At 37.2% G+C, this 15,361-nt stretch overlaps 2 protein-coding genes across 2 annotated transcripts in view; one reads left to right on the top strand and one right to left on the bottom strand.

Annotated features, from left to right (window-relative positions):
* Nucleotides 1-15,361, top strand: part of SIK2 (salt inducible kinase 2) — a 129,103-nt gene that overhangs the window by 78,234 nt on the left and 35,508 nt on the right. The window contains exon 4 of the mRNA XM_041770390.1: nucleotides 5,983-6,144. Within this exon, the coding sequence (XP_041626324.1) occupies nucleotides 5,983-6,144 (162 nt within the window). The remainder of the gene's footprint in view (nucleotides 1-5,982; nucleotides 6,145-15,361) is intronic.
* PPP2R1B (protein phosphatase 2 scaffold subunit Abeta) overlaps nucleotides 8,139-15,361 on the bottom strand; it is a 70,950-nt gene continuing 63,727 nt past the window's right edge. The window contains exon 16 of the mRNA XM_041770393.1: nucleotides 8,139-8,159. Coding sequence (XP_041626327.1) covers nucleotides 8,154-8,159 — 6 coding nt within the window. The 3' untranslated portion in view covers nucleotides 8,139-8,153. The remainder of the gene's footprint in view (nucleotides 8,160-15,361) is intronic.

Below are 15,361 nucleotides of genomic sequence, written 5' to 3'. Positions count from 1 at the left end.
AAAACAAGTAATTTATGTTAATGTTGAGAACCAGGATCTTTTATGTAAGAGAAAAAGAAATACATATGTACAAATCAAAGAAAAGTAATTCCTATAATGGTAAATTTGAAATGGAGTGAAGTCATTTTTTTTTTCTATTTAAAAGGACTTATTTCCTAGTTCTGTCCCTGTAAAGTCTTAAAAGTAATACCAACCTTGCCTATTAAAAGCACCCTGAGCACCCAGATGCAATTCACCAGGAAAGAGAACCAAGGCTTCTTGGAAAAATGACTGATTCCAGGTTTGGGCCAGGAAATATTCAAGTTATGCATGAAATATTTTTATTATGCCAGAAAGCAACAAAGGAATTGAATATTTCTGTATTTTATAAACAGAAACAAAACTGTAAAGGAATTCTCACAGGTCAAAGATAGAAACATTTGCACATCAAAAAGAATAATGACTAATTAATTGAAATAAATTGAGTATATAAGAATCCATGATCTTAAGAGAATCATAAAATAGGAAGAGAACTAAAAAAATAAACAAACATACAAATCTTAATAGTTATCATTGGAGGTAGCCAGCGTGTCAGCCCCTTACTCTGAAAATTGGTTTAACTTAAGGAAGAATTAAGCCTTCATCTTTCCTGACCTATTTTAGTTATATTTCAGGATAGCTAAATAGCCCTAATTGACAATACAAGAATTTCATCCTATAGATGTGGCAGGAATAAAATAATTAGAAAGTCACAGTTTTGTAACCCCTAATGAAGTACTAGTTCAGGTTCAACCGACCGTGAACACTAAAATTTGTGCTGTGGTTCTCCAAGTGCAGCCCCTGTTCCAGTATCTTAAGCATCACCTGGATACTTGTGAAAACTACATAAATTCTTGGGCCCTTTCCAGCACCTGCTGTGTCAGAGACTCTAGAGATAGACTCCAGCAATCTGTTTGAACAAGACTTCTGAGGGTTCTGATGTACCCTGGAGCTTAAGAACCATATTAGGAAAAAGAGATGAGAATCTTTAATCAAAGGATCAAGCTATCACCCCCCAGAACTCAATGACAATCTTAACACTCCTAGAAGTAAGAGAATCAGATGTTGTATTCCTCCAAGCTGATGCACCTATGACCTATTCTTGCCGCTCTCCAAAAAAATTAAACTTGAGTCTATTCTCTTTATAATTGAACTCCAAATTATTGGAAATATAGGAGATAGAATAAGTTAAGCAATATCATGAGGAAGCGAAAGACAAATCAGGAATGTAGGACAACCTAGTTTCTTCAGCAAGTCAGAGGCCTAGGTAAAGGGGAGGGAGGGAGGAGGACTGTGCTAGAGAAAAAAGGATTCCAAAGACAAAATAAGCAAATACAGAATCACATCCTAGGGCACCTGGGTGGCTCAGTCGGTTTAAATGTCCCAACTCTTGGTTTCAGCTCAGGTCCTGATCTCAGGGTTGTAAGATTGAGCCTCAAGTCAGGCTCTGTGCTGGGCATGGAGCCTGCTTAAGATTCTTTCTCCCTCTCCCTCTCTTAAAAAAAAAGAAAAGAAAAGAAAAAAAGAAAAGAAAGAAAAATGTACATCTTGTTTGGATCCTGATTCCAGTAAGCCAACTAAGGAGACTTGAATTCAGACTGTGAATTAGATATTAAGAAATTGTTAGTTAGGTGTGGTGGTATTATAGTTATGTAAGAAAATGTTTGTTTTTTTACATGCAAAAGTATTTAGGGTGAAACAAAATGATGCCAACATTTGCTTTAGGTTACAAAACAAAGATAAAAGAAGCAAGTATGACAAAATGTTGATAACTCCTAAATCTGGGGGCTTCATTATACTGTTTTCTCTACTTTCATGTATGTTTGAAATTTTCATAATAAAAAATAGAAAATTTAAAAAGAACCAACAAAAATTTTTATTAGGATATATTTATTCCTCTGCAAGCCTTTATCACAGTTGTTGTAATTGCCTATTTACTTGTCTTTACCAGTATTTCTCAAATTATCAGTATCGAAAGACCAATTTTTTTAATCGTCCAATTTGTCACAGACCATGATTTTTGTAAAATACAGTAAAAGTCAATTACCATAAAAGCAAAATGGGAGGAAAAGACATACAAAATACTACCTTAAAAATTTTTGTTATTAAAGTCAACAAGATAACATTTCACTTATTAGAGCAAATGTAAACATAGGAAGAAAGCAATTTTTTAAACCGTATACATCAAAAATACACAGACAGGCAATTAGTATGGAGAATTGCTGTTACACTCGTTTGTTCTGTTACCATAATTATTAAATTTTTCATGTGAAACATGAGTGTGTTTCCTGCATGCTACCTTGAGGACCTGTGTATTAACTGTAGCATGGATTGAGAACATATCCCTCTCAGCGAATGGTGAAGTATACCTACACAGATGTTATTTCAGCCACATGTTATTACCTCAGTTACTTCTGTTACTGATTTCTTAGCAGATGGTGTAGTTTTCAGGGATGCCCACACTGCAGAAATCATACAAAATGAGGAAGGTTCACTTAAGGAGTGAACATACCAACTTCTTTAAATAGGCAATCTCTTAATCTCTGGAATGTGGATGCTATCATTTTTCTTTTTTTTTCTTTTTTTTTTTTTAAAGATTTTATTTATGTATATCAGAGAGAGAAAGAGAGGCAGAGACACAGGCAGAGGGAGAAGCAAGCTCCATGCTGGGAGCCTGATGTGGGACTCGATCCCAGGACTCCAGGATCACACCCTGGGCCAAAGGCAGGTGCCAAACCGCTGAGCCACCCAAGGATCCCCTCATTTTTTCTCATAGTGTATTATATATTTATTGTCATGTGATTCTGGCTTTACGTGGTAATTTTAGGTTCAGGCATACCATGCTTTTTTCATCGTCGTCGTTGTCGTCTTCTTCCCAGACAGTACCTTTTCTGCCAGGCTTCAAAGCTTTTTTCCTCCCCCCTTGGCTAGGGTAGTATTAATTTGGACTGATCACTTCCAAAAACAGTCTATACTCCACAGATTCTCTTGTGCTTCCCAGGACTCATTTTGTAGGCGACAGTTTGTTGTTGTTTCCCCCCATATACTTATATTTGTTCACATTGGGTTTCTCTGTGTTGCCAAAAATCACAAAAATTTTTCCCATTAACTCACATTGACTCAGCATTTTCAACAGAAAGAAATTTTGTCTCTCTGGAGAAGTCATTTGTCTATGAAAAAGTTGTCTCTTTAGAGATGGAGCTTAAGTAGTACTTGGTGTGGAATTTCAGCAGAGATTACACTAACTAGCCAAGAGATAACCCCATACAGAAAACACATTGCATTTCCCTTGGTAAATTGTAATTGCCCAGGGGGCCAACCCTTTTATTGTGGATTTCCCCATTCACTCAGTATAGAAATGAGACTGGTTTACTCTTATGAACAGAAAGTACATTGTCACTCTGAGTCTGAACATTTTAACTGAAAAGTCTATGTATCTGTTCTTAAGTGAAAACTTTTTTCCCTGTAGAATTTTGAATGGCTGTTATGTGTGCTCTGTAAAGGTGAAAGGAAGATGTGGCCAGCTGATCATCTCAATTTGTGATCATAGCAGATGGAAGAAGCATATACAAAATGTCTGCTCACATTTTTTTTAGAGTACAGTTGACACACATTATTACATTAGTTTCAGGTGTACAACTTAGTGATTTGGCAAGTTTATACATTATGCTGTGTTCTCCAAGAGTGTAGCTACTGTCTCCCATTATATCACTATTATAGTATCATTGACTGAATTGAATTCCTTATCCTCTGCTTATTCCTGTGACTTACTCATTTTAGCCTGTATCTCCCCTTCCCCTTGAACCATCCTGCCCACCCTACACTCCCGTCTCCTGTGGCAACCATCAGTTCTCTGTATTTATGAGAATTCTGGTTTTGGGTTGTTTTGTTTTGGCTATAGCTGATGTCAGAGAAATTACAGACTCACTTATAGGATTTTATGGTCCTAGACACATTTAGGTCCCTCTGCTTACATTTAAAGCCTTTAACATGTAGAGCATAGTACTAACATTCCTTATTATATAATGGTTGATGATACTATGACCGAACCTTAATCAGCTAAATATTTAATAAAAACTGTGCCTCTGAGGGGATCCCTGGGTGGCGCAGTGGTTTGGCGCTTGCCTTTGGCCCAGGGCGCGATCCTGGAGACCCGGGATTGAATCCCACATCAGGCTCCCGGTGCATGGAGCCTGCTTCTCCCTCTGCCTGTGTCTCTGCCTCTCTCTCTCTCTCTCTGTGACTATCATAAATAAATAAAAATTAAAAAAAATTAAAAAAAAAACTGTGCCTCTGATGTTTTGTGCATGGTACTAAAGCAGTGTGGGGAGCACAGAAGAGAATGATATTGCCCCTGTTGTCAGAAAGCTTAAGTGAAGGTATCTTATTTTCTAACACGCAATGTGTTAGAATTAGGACTGTGTGTGTGTGTGTGTGTGTGTCCACCCAAACACATGCATACTTTGAGATATTTATAAGATATATTCAGGTAACTGCAGTGTGAACCAATGTGTTGTCAGTGATAAGGAGCTCAGAGTAATGATTACTTCTACTTGAAGTGATGAGGAACTGTTTAAGGGCAAGGCGGCATTTGAGCAGGGTTTGAAGGATAGTTTGGATTTCAGCAGGAGTCTAGTAAAGAAGCTTAATACAGTTTTTTAAAACTCAAAGATTCCAGATTAGCCATTCACTTACCAGTTGTATGAATTCAGCCAAGATATGTAATCCCTCTGATCTTCAGTTTCCTCATCTATAAAATGAAAATGAGAATAATAGTTATCATAGAGGGCTTTTAGGAAGATGAAGAGAGATTCAGTGATAAACATGCCTTATAAACTGTAAAGTGCTATACAAATGTTAATCTTATAATAAATATTGAGGATGTCATGAGTCAAAGCCATGGAATCTAAATATCAATAAACTACATAGCCTAGAGCAGAAAACATATGAAAATGACTGAATATTGATTCACCCATATAGTTCTTAAGTTGGGAAAATAATCTTAAATTTTAGAAAAGCCTTTCAAGATTTATGCTGACCCTCTCTCTCCCTCAAAAGATCATTTCAGAGGCCTTTTAGATCTTCAGTGGAAACTTGAATGAGCTATAATGTTTCATTTTATTGAGTTCATGTAAACATATGCAGAATTAACTTTCAGGTAAACTGCTTTAGTAGAGATTATAACATTGTACAAAGATAGCTAATATATCTGGCAAAGTATATTTGCTTAGAGAACATGGCTATCACGTTTGATTTAGAGAACAAGCCTTAGGTAAATCAGAAGTACTCCACCAGACAAAACAGGGTGTGAATTATTTAAACTACTTCCAGGGACCACTATATCTTATGTAACAGGAGGCTTCTGTAATAACTCCATGAAATGACTGTTTAAAAGAAAGATATCCAAAAAAATAAAAATAAAAACATAAAAGAAAGGTATCCTTTGATGGGATGTCAGAAAATAGATTCATGGGGTGTTTTTTGTACATTAATTTTATTTTTTAAATATGGTTAGGAAAAATATTTGATAAACTTGTATACAGAAAAATAGAGATAGTGCTTAGGCATTAAAAAAAGCATTGTGAATTTTAAGGTGAATATGCTACTTGCTGTCATCTGGTCTTGGGCTCTCTCCATGTATCTGACTCCAGTAAAATATGATGGGAATTAGTTTTCTCAAAGTAAGGAACTTGGAAAACAGTATGTTACTTGAACATTCACTCTTATTTATTTATAAAAAGCACTTGAATAGATGAAGCAGATTAAGAGTACACTTACCTTGATGAGCACTAAGTAATACATGGAATTGTTGAATTACTGTATTGTACACCTGCAACTAATACAGTAAAATAAATTAAAAGATAGCTTTTGGAGGAGAAAAAATTCTGCCTACTGATAGTGGGGATTTTTTGTTGGTTGGTTGGTTTTGGTGAATAATCCTAAATTCTCTCTTTTTTTTTATAGACTACCTTGCTAACCATGGCCGGTTAAATGAGTCTGAGGCCAGGCGCAAATTCTGGCAAATCCTGTCTGCTGTTGATTATTGTCATGGTCGGAAGATTGTGCACCGTGATCTCAAGGCTGAAAATCTCCTGCTGGATAGCAACATGAACATCAAGCTAGCAGGTAGGTGGGACACACTTGGCTCTGATGTTACCAGACGCGAACCAGTGTATTAGATGTGTGTGGGGGCAGAGGTTCAGGAACATATCTACCAGTGACATCAGGCTTTCTCAAAGTGTGTTTTACTGATAGTTCTGTGTGTAATGAAAAGTAAGAGAAATATGTTCATCATTAGTGTACACAGTGGCTGGACTGGGGTCTGGTGGCCAGGTCCCTTGGTGTGCTCTGCTGGAGGAGGTCCATTTATCTGAGTGTGTGCGTGAGCTAGAAGACTGACAGCCTGACCAGAGGAGCAGCCCAGGTTGCTGGTGCCTTGCCCTGCTCTCCTGGTCATGGCTGATTTCTGCAGAGAGGTCACAGCCAGATAAAAGACAGTCATAAAAGTCAAATGCTTTGTTTTCATACAATAAGGTTTTGAGCTCTGACATGGAGGTTAAAGGTAGAGATTATTTTACTAGTTTTTCTCCTACAGCTTTCACAATTGTAAAAAGTTTTATAGCTTATAATCCAAGTTTCTTTATCTATATGGTCAAAAATTCAATAAATATTTATGTGTGTATTAATAAATACTGTCCTATGCTAGGTATACTGGGGATACAAATATTCTAATTGTAAAAGTCTAGTGGGGAGATAAAATAATTAAAATACAATATGTTGCCCAAAATGTATGTATAAACTGCTATAGAAATCTAGGCAAAGGAACAACAGTCAGCCTGAGAAGTCAGGGAGGCTTCACAGAGAAGTAATTATTTGAGAGAGGCATTAGAAGCTTGCCAGGAAGATAAACAGAAGTAGGATACTACACATAGGCAAACTGTGTAAATACCGCAGGTATAGGGGAAAGAGATTGAGATTGGTGTGGGACTGTAGCTCAATATTGGGGAAATGTAAAATCTGTAGGCACAAGGAATCAACCAGGAGGAACAGGTAGGCGAAGAGCAGAATGTGAAGGATCTTGAACACCATGAAGGAGATTTCAGAGTTGATTCTGTTGGTAACAGGGAACGCAGCCTATTGAAAATTGTAGGGTGGGATGGGAGTGAAGGTGGGACTGGGTCCTGTGATGAGATTTGTATGTGGGATGTGAAGGTCTCTTTCTGGCAGCAGAGTGAAGATGGGTAGGAGGTGTGCGTAAGATTGAAGACAGGAGGATTAATAAGGAACCTAAGGCAGTAGTCCAGTTAGGAAAATGTGGCTCTGGGTTAGACAAGCAGCAACAGAGGTTGTAGGTATGGGAGGGAGACTGATTTCAGTTCAGGTATTGAAGAAGATAAGACACTTGAAGCAAAAGCTTAGCAAGGTCGCCAGTGGTGGTCTTTTATTCTAGGATTGTTAAAGAGGGACAGAGGAATGTCCAGATAAGAGGAGCTGACCAAGAAATTATTTGCTGACTAGCTAGGTTGGATACTCATTGGACTCTTAAGCTTGGAGACAAAACAGTGGCCTTGGTCTGCTGCATGGTGTCATAAAATGGAAGTTAAAAGCCTCTGATTTATGCGTGTAACTGGTTTATTTCTGTGCCATTTCCAATTAGTTTTTGCCCCGGGCATTTGAGGGAAAGCAAATAATTAATTTTTACTTACTTTAACTTTTACTTTAATTTTAATAATTAATTTTAAATGCCAATGTTACATATGGTTCAGGGAAGTAATGGATTTTCCGTTCTGCAGGCTATGACTTTTTTTTTCTAATGGGATTGCCTGAACAAGACAGTGTTTTTAAGTTAATCTGTTTTATTCTCATTATATATATAAACATTTGTGTTGATTTGTGTTTTTTGTTTTGAAAGTAACAATCCACAGTATTGGTGTTTCCATAGTTTCTTATGTGTGTTCACTTCTCCCCTTTGTGTTTTTTTCCCCTTCTTTTTGATCCTTCTGTTGGTCTCCATCTCACTCCTGTTTGCCATTCTTCAGGAGTGCACTTTACTGGGATTTTTGGTTTACTTCTTAAAAGCATCTGCTGCCCTCAAGTTGTCCTCTTCAGTGAAGGCTCTTGTTTTTTTGAAGTCCTTAACTCTGTAGAAAGAAAGAGGAAACCCTGCTTCACTTTCATATTCTTTTATCACTAGAACAAAAAATTCACAAAAACAATATTTCCAAGGAGTTCTCAGAGTCCTTTAAGGCATAGAAAGGTTAGCAGTGTGAGTCATATGCTATAGAAATTAGAGTGCTCTGTCACTAACATCTCAAAAGAAAATGTCAAAGTAGAACACCAGAGAAACTTGAAAACAAAATATACAGAATACTCCTTTAAGGTTATAACCAAGTTTTGCCTGGCTATAATATATTTCCTATAACTTTGGCATATAATATAGATAGGTATATAACTCAGTATTTCTAATGTCATTATATGGTATTCACAGTTTAGTCTCTTTGACCCCAGGAAGCACAGATTCTGAGTTTCCAAGCATTATTGGTCACTTTTTCCTCAAGGGTTATTCACTTCAGTAACTGAATTTTGGGTTTTATCATTTAGTATTTATGCATTTAGTGTCATTCATTCCATACCTCACAAATGAATACACACATGGGTGTGCGTTTGCACACATGCATGTGCACGCACGCACACACAGTATACCTAGCACTCAAATATCCCCTTTCTACATTTTTTTTCTGTCATTCTCACCACCATTGATCCCAAATTTTAGTGAATGTTTATTGCTTAATCCCCTAGGCCCCTAGGATAAGTCCTGGAGATTGAAATATTTCAAGACAAAAATCACAACAGTACAAAAAAGTTCAACTTTGCTCTCACCTCAAGGAGTTAATCCAGAACCAGAGCTTTAACTAAATATAACACAAGAAGATAATTGTTATAAAGGCCATGAGGCTGTGAGAAAAACCAACTCTTCCTGGAAGAAGCAGGGAAATGATAGAGACTTGGTTAAGAAGACATTTGTTGTGGGATGGGGCAGGGGAAGCAAAGGGGATGTAAGGTAGGTATGGCAGCTCCAAGCAGGTAGATCAGCATGGGCAAAGGTGAGCAGGCCAGAGAACTCATTTAAAAAAAAAAAAAAAAAAAGTTTTTTTTATTTAAATTCATTTTTCCAACACATAGTATAACACCCAGTGCTCATCCCAATAAGCGAACTCATATTGTATAGGGAAGCTGTGGGCCAGAGCTAGTGAGACATAAGGGCCAGTGACAAATGATAGGGAAAGAGCCTGGACAGGTAGGCAGAGCCACAGCATGAAGAATTTCACATGCCATCAGAAGTTCATTATATATGTTTCTGTGCACTTGAAGAATCTCTCCAGGCTGTTTATTTTTATCCATAGATTTTATAACTTTTTTATAGTCCTGCTTTCCTTTAAAAACATCATCTTGTGATTTCTGAGGATTCTTCTTGAATTTTAAAGAATTCCAACACATGTAGGAAAGATGGAACTCCATGAAAAAATTGCAAGAACTCAGAATAAAATGCAAAATTATTCTCTCAAATTATACTTTGCTTATTCTTCTTATGAAGATCTCTTTAATTGCTAAATGGGTTGAATAAATGAACTGTTTTAGCCATCTTGTATGTTGAAATTGAAGAGAAAGTGCAAACCAAAACTAGGTGTAAATTACAATATTTGTCTTGGTTCTTAAGACAGAAAATTGAGGGGATCCCTGGGTGGCTCAGCGGTTTGGCTTCTGCCTGTGTCTCTGCCTCTCTCTCTCTATCATGAATAAATAAATAAAATCTTAAAAAAAAAAAAAAAGACAGAAAATTGGGTAGAAGTATCAAATGTGGTTTATTTTAATAAATACAGAAACATAGCTTTGAACTCAGTTTCTATTTTATGCTTCTCCAGTGGGTAGAGACTTCAGACACGATGAGCCATAGATCCATACCCATGTGTGTCCATTGCCTCAATGATGAGACCTCCGGCCTTTGCAAAATATGAGGCAGAATGCAAAGAAATATTGGCGCGCTTGGTAGTTGTAGTAGTTGTGGTACTGTTTCGTCCTAGCTGTTGTGGCTATGACTATTCAGACATCAAGTTGAGAATAAAGAAATGAAGGACATTTAATTTTATTCTTCACCTTTCCTAATCTGAAATGTTTATAATAAATATTTAAATATAAAAATGTATGAGCTACTTGGAGGAAGTTTTCAAAAAATATCACAATTCAAACAAGGCTTCTACATAAAGAATGTGGAGTATGATATGAGACAGTGTTGGTGGAAGCTCTGGCTGTGCCACTTAATGGTTGTATTACCTTGGGTTGATTATTTAAGCTCACTGAGCCTATGTTTCCATATATACATTAAGCTGAGATTAATCTGTTTCTCCAGAATACTGCAGGGATTAATGATGATGATAGAGATGGGGCTAGTAGGTAAGAGTATGGTCTCTAGAACCAGACTACCTGGCTCTGAATTATGATTCTGCCACTTACTAGATGGGTGACCTTGGACACATTACCTAGTGTCTCCGTCCTCAGTTTCCTTATCTGTGAAGAGGGAATGATAGAAGTTCGTATCTCACAGTGGTTGCTAGTTAATATTTGCAAAGTACTTAGAACAGTGCCCAGTACACAGTTAATGCTATTTAAGTGTCTGTTAAATAAATTGTTAATTAAAGTTCCTGGCACCATGTAAACAGTCAGTAAAAGGTAGCTATTATTTGTATTCAGTGTATAACTGATTCCATGTAAAAACAAGTCCTGAAAATTTTGATAGGTATCTAACCCCTACTACCATGTTTTTTTAATTACCAAGGCCTTAAAGCCTTATTAATAAAAATCTCAGAGGAACCAGACAAGTTTATCATTTGTATTCCAAATTGTCTCTACTTGATATGAATTAATTCTTTTTTTTTTCTGAGAGGGACCTTAAATGTAATTAGTGCTGTATAATAGCCTCATGGATCTGATCTGTACATCATGAGCTACTTGTCTCTAGCCCCAGAGGGATACTTCCTTTCTGAATTGACCCATGACCTTGGAGTAACCCATCATCTCTCATTATTGCTTCTAACGACCTTCCTGTTCCCCAAGAAGACCTTGAGGCAGGGTTTTTGTATATAAAATTATATAATTACAGTTTTGGGCCCTGGGATCAAAAAAGACTGGAGAGGCTGAGGTAGGTTTATTAGTAAAATATTGAATAAAAGTCTTCTATTTGCTATCCTCTTGCCACTGGTATTATGCAGAAAGAGCTCTGCATCATCAAGCACAGTGGGACCTCCTCTTTATCCTCCAAGCCCACCCAGCATGAGCAGCACAGTAAGCCTGGACTGTGGAAAATGGCTCAGAGGGTTTTGTTGAGTTTTGTTTTGTTTTGTTTTGTTTTTCCTCTCTTCTTCTCCCTCTCTGCTCTCCACTCCATTTGGGGCTAAGGAAGACCATTTATTTGCTTCTTAGCTCATTGAACTCCCTCATTGAACAAATTGATGTCTCACACTGGTCAGTGGGTTCACATTTCATCTCAACTGTGGTGACCATTCTTGTTGCCCTCCTGTCAGGTGCAGAGGGAGTAACTGACATTTGGAAAGAAGCTGTGCAGCTGGCCTTTTCTTGCTGGTGGGCAGCAAAGCATGCGGTGACGTTGGTGCTGGCCGACCTGTGTGCCGTTCACCTCATGTGTCAACTTCGTCTCTACTGCTGTCCTGCCTTTCATTTGTCAGCTTTCATTTCCTCATAATTGTCTTCTCTGCTCCTATTATAATAATTACAGAAGAGGTGTATCTCTCCAGCGAGACTGGATATCTGAATTCTACTGGTAATTTTAGAAACAAGGATAAAATTAACCCTAAAGCCATCTGCTGCTCTGTAGGAGAATTTTTTTAATTATAAATTAGACATTATAACACACTGCTGGAGATTTAAAATTGGCTTGGTGGTGTTGATTCCTAGAAGTCATTTACTTTTTCTTAGCTCAAAGACTGGTTTTCAGTGTTTTTTGGTTTTTGTTTTTTTACTTTTCGGAAAAAGTTAGTTTACCTAATGATTTCTTCTGTTTAGTCTTTATGTCATTTAAATGAAAATCCTAAAAGCATTTAGTAACTAGTAAACATTTTATAACAGTAGACAGTGACAGACTATTTAACATCTTCTATATACATTTCACAACCTTTGTTTTGTTCTGTTTCCTGGCTACTTGAAGAGTGATCTGGGAACCAACAGCATGAGCATCACTTTGCCACTTGTTAGAAGTGCAAAATATCAAGCCTAACCTTAGACCTGCTGAATCAGAATCTGCATTTTAGCAGGTTGCCCAGGTGGTCTGTATAACTGCTAATGTTTGATCTATTTCATTCCAGCAGGCACAACAGAATTATTTTGTGCTTGGTTCCCATCAGACAGTAATCATCAGGATCAGCTTTTTTATTCTGTGCAAGGTCCTGCTATTCCGAAAACATTGGCCCTTCACTAATGATATTTGGGCACAGGTAACTTATGAAAGTTAGTGATGACAGTAATAATAATTGGCATTTGTTGTCAGTAAGATACAGGTCAATCAGTTGCTCTCAAAATACAAGACACATAACAATAGCAGTTCTAGTACTGTTTTCAAATATATCCATAGTCTGTTACCAGTTAGTTAGGTAAGAGATAGAGGACTCAGCTTTCGAAGGCCAAGTTCATTTCCATGAGAGTTGGTTAGCAGTAATTGAATCCATTCTGTGGTTAAACAATCTACTCCAAACCCTCTCTTCTGTAGACATTTTAAACCACACAGAAACCAGGTGAGAAAATATGGATATATTAGGAAATCTCAAAACCATAGTTAAGAGTAAAACTCTTGGAGAACGTGCCTTAGTGTTGTAGGGCTGTGGGCATGTATCATCTCACATGAAAGTACAAGATTTTTTGCCCTATTCAACACATTGTGCATTCTTAAAAAGAATATGGATTCTTAATGTGAATGTAGGCATATCTTTCTGACATTTACTTTGTAAACAGTTATTTCCATTCATTTATGAAGGAGGCTGTTGACATAGCATCTGATAGTGCAGAGAAGAGAAAGTCTTCATTTGTCAAGTTCTGCTGGCAGAGGGATAAGTTAGAAAATCTCTCTACTAATGCAAAAGATTTTTCCTAGGTTTATGGCAGCCTTACCTCCAACTTGGAGTTGAATTAAACTTCTCTGGCTAGTGACATTCTTGGAACATCTGTGATACAGTAGAAAACGAAACAGAACAAACACCTAGCTTGTAGTTTTAAAAATCTGTATTTGAATATTGGCTAAGCCACTCATAGCTATTGATATTTGGGCGAGTCATTTAACCATTTTGAGCTTCAGTTACCTTGTTTGAAGACAAGGACAGTCACATCTCATGGAGCTGTCATTACAATTAAATGAAATAATATATTTTAAAAATACCAACTAGTTAACACCTGATCCTGTGTAGGCATGACAAATGTTCTTGGATTTGGTTTTCACTCTTAGACCATGGTGAAGGACTGACTACTTGTCATTTATTTCTAAAACTTCTTAGGATTTCACATTGAACTTTCTTAAAATTAAGAGATTCTTTGAGAAAGATGTGCTTTTTTCCTACTATGTTTAAGGATGTTGAAAATCATGATTGATCTGACAAACTCAAGGTGTGTTATGAGGGCGAATTCAGTTACTCCCCACACAAATGACAAATTACTGTAGAGGTAAGAAGCTTTTTATATCTTCAAAATTTTGTCAGAGTTGCTCAATCATGTATGAATAAAAATAGTATCAAAATAACTCTAAACTGAACCCTGGATTGGAGTGAAAAGTATCAGTATAAATTCATGGGGTTTTTAAAATACATATACATATAGAAAGGTCCAAGAATAAATATGGGAAGGGGTATATACATATATTTTAGTGTTCATACATGTATTTCCTAACTCTCCATGCTGACAGGGCCGAGAAGCAGTGACATCCCAGCTGCAATGAGTACATCTAGGTCTTAGTTTTGGTTTCTAAATACCATTCCTATGAAAAGGAACCAGGAATCCTTGGAAAAGTGGTTGATTCCAGAGCTGGGAAAGAGAAAATAGAAAATGAGCCTGGAACTTCTTCTGGGGCCAGAGATAAGGAAATACTTAAAATGAAATTTTAGAAAGAGGAGAGGGCATGTTGAAAGGATACAGAAGCCAGCCTGAATTAGCTTCTTAATAAGTGTAGACAAATGGGGAGAATGAAAACTCACTGTTAGAACATTACAATAATCGTTGCTGTAATCAAGATCTACCAATGAATGCTAAATTGATGGGTGGAAAGTTTGATAAACAGGATCTGTAGAGTCCCGCTGTATCTTCTCTAATATATTTTTAATTATAAAGGGGAAAATCATAACTTTATAAAGGGGAAACCCAGCAGAAAGCACCTTAATCAAGAGATCAGGGTTAACCCCCCACTCCATAATTAGACAAACTACCATGCATCTCCTGATAACACTGCAGTGAAAAGAGCACCTCACCTCTTGATGTTCTCCCTAAAATCCATCATCTTAATCCAGTCATGAGAAAACACCAGGCAAAACCAGACTGAGGGACAAAATATGTGACCTCTGCAGTTCGTGGTAAGGGAAGACCCAAAGGACAGTTATAAATTGGAGAAGCCTAAGGAGGCCCAACCACTAAATGCATTGTGGAATCCAGAACTGAGAGGGCACACTTGTGCAAAATTGGTGCTGTCTGAATAAGGTACACGGTTTAGTTAATAGTACTGAGTCAGTGTTACTTTCTTAGGTTTGATAATTTTACTAATATAGTTATAAGAAATATTAGCATTAGGGGAAATTGGGTGAAGGGCAAAGGGAATTGTCCTTCCTGTATTGTTGCAGCTCTTCTGGAAATCTAAAATTATTCCATAATTGAAAGTTAAGTAATACTGAAGTGAGTCCAACATTATATGGTGTAAGTTTTATGGCGGAAAACAGGACACAAAATGTCTGAGGGATATAGCAGCCGTCATTTTATGTATTAACTTGCACGTCAGAGGTAGAGAATGCATGAAGCTGAATGGTATTTCCTTCTTAGCAAGGCCAGGCCAGATCTAAGAGGACTGCCCAAGTTACTATTTCTCCAAAAGTCAGATGATGACATGGGGTCTTACCCTCTGTTGTTAGGAGGTTCTCTTGTGTGTTTACACAGTGGTTGACACATGTACCACTCCAGTGTTGAATGAAGGAATGAATGAATTTGGTTGGTGTGATGAAACACCCATTACATTTGAATAAAAAGCGCTAAGTCCTGCCCAGCTATGACATTTCCGAATTGCATCCCTCTTGCTCACCCCTCA

The sequence above is a fragment of the Vulpes lagopus genome, chromosome 10 (assembly GCF_018345385.1).
Source record: "Vulpes lagopus strain Blue_001 chromosome 10, ASM1834538v1, whole genome shotgun sequence".
In the NCBI taxonomy this organism is placed as follows: Eukaryota; Metazoa; Chordata; class Mammalia; order Carnivora; family Canidae; genus Vulpes; species Vulpes lagopus.
The sequence above is the reverse complement of the archived record's forward strand: the minus strand, read 5'-3'. Positions and strand labels throughout refer to the sequence as shown.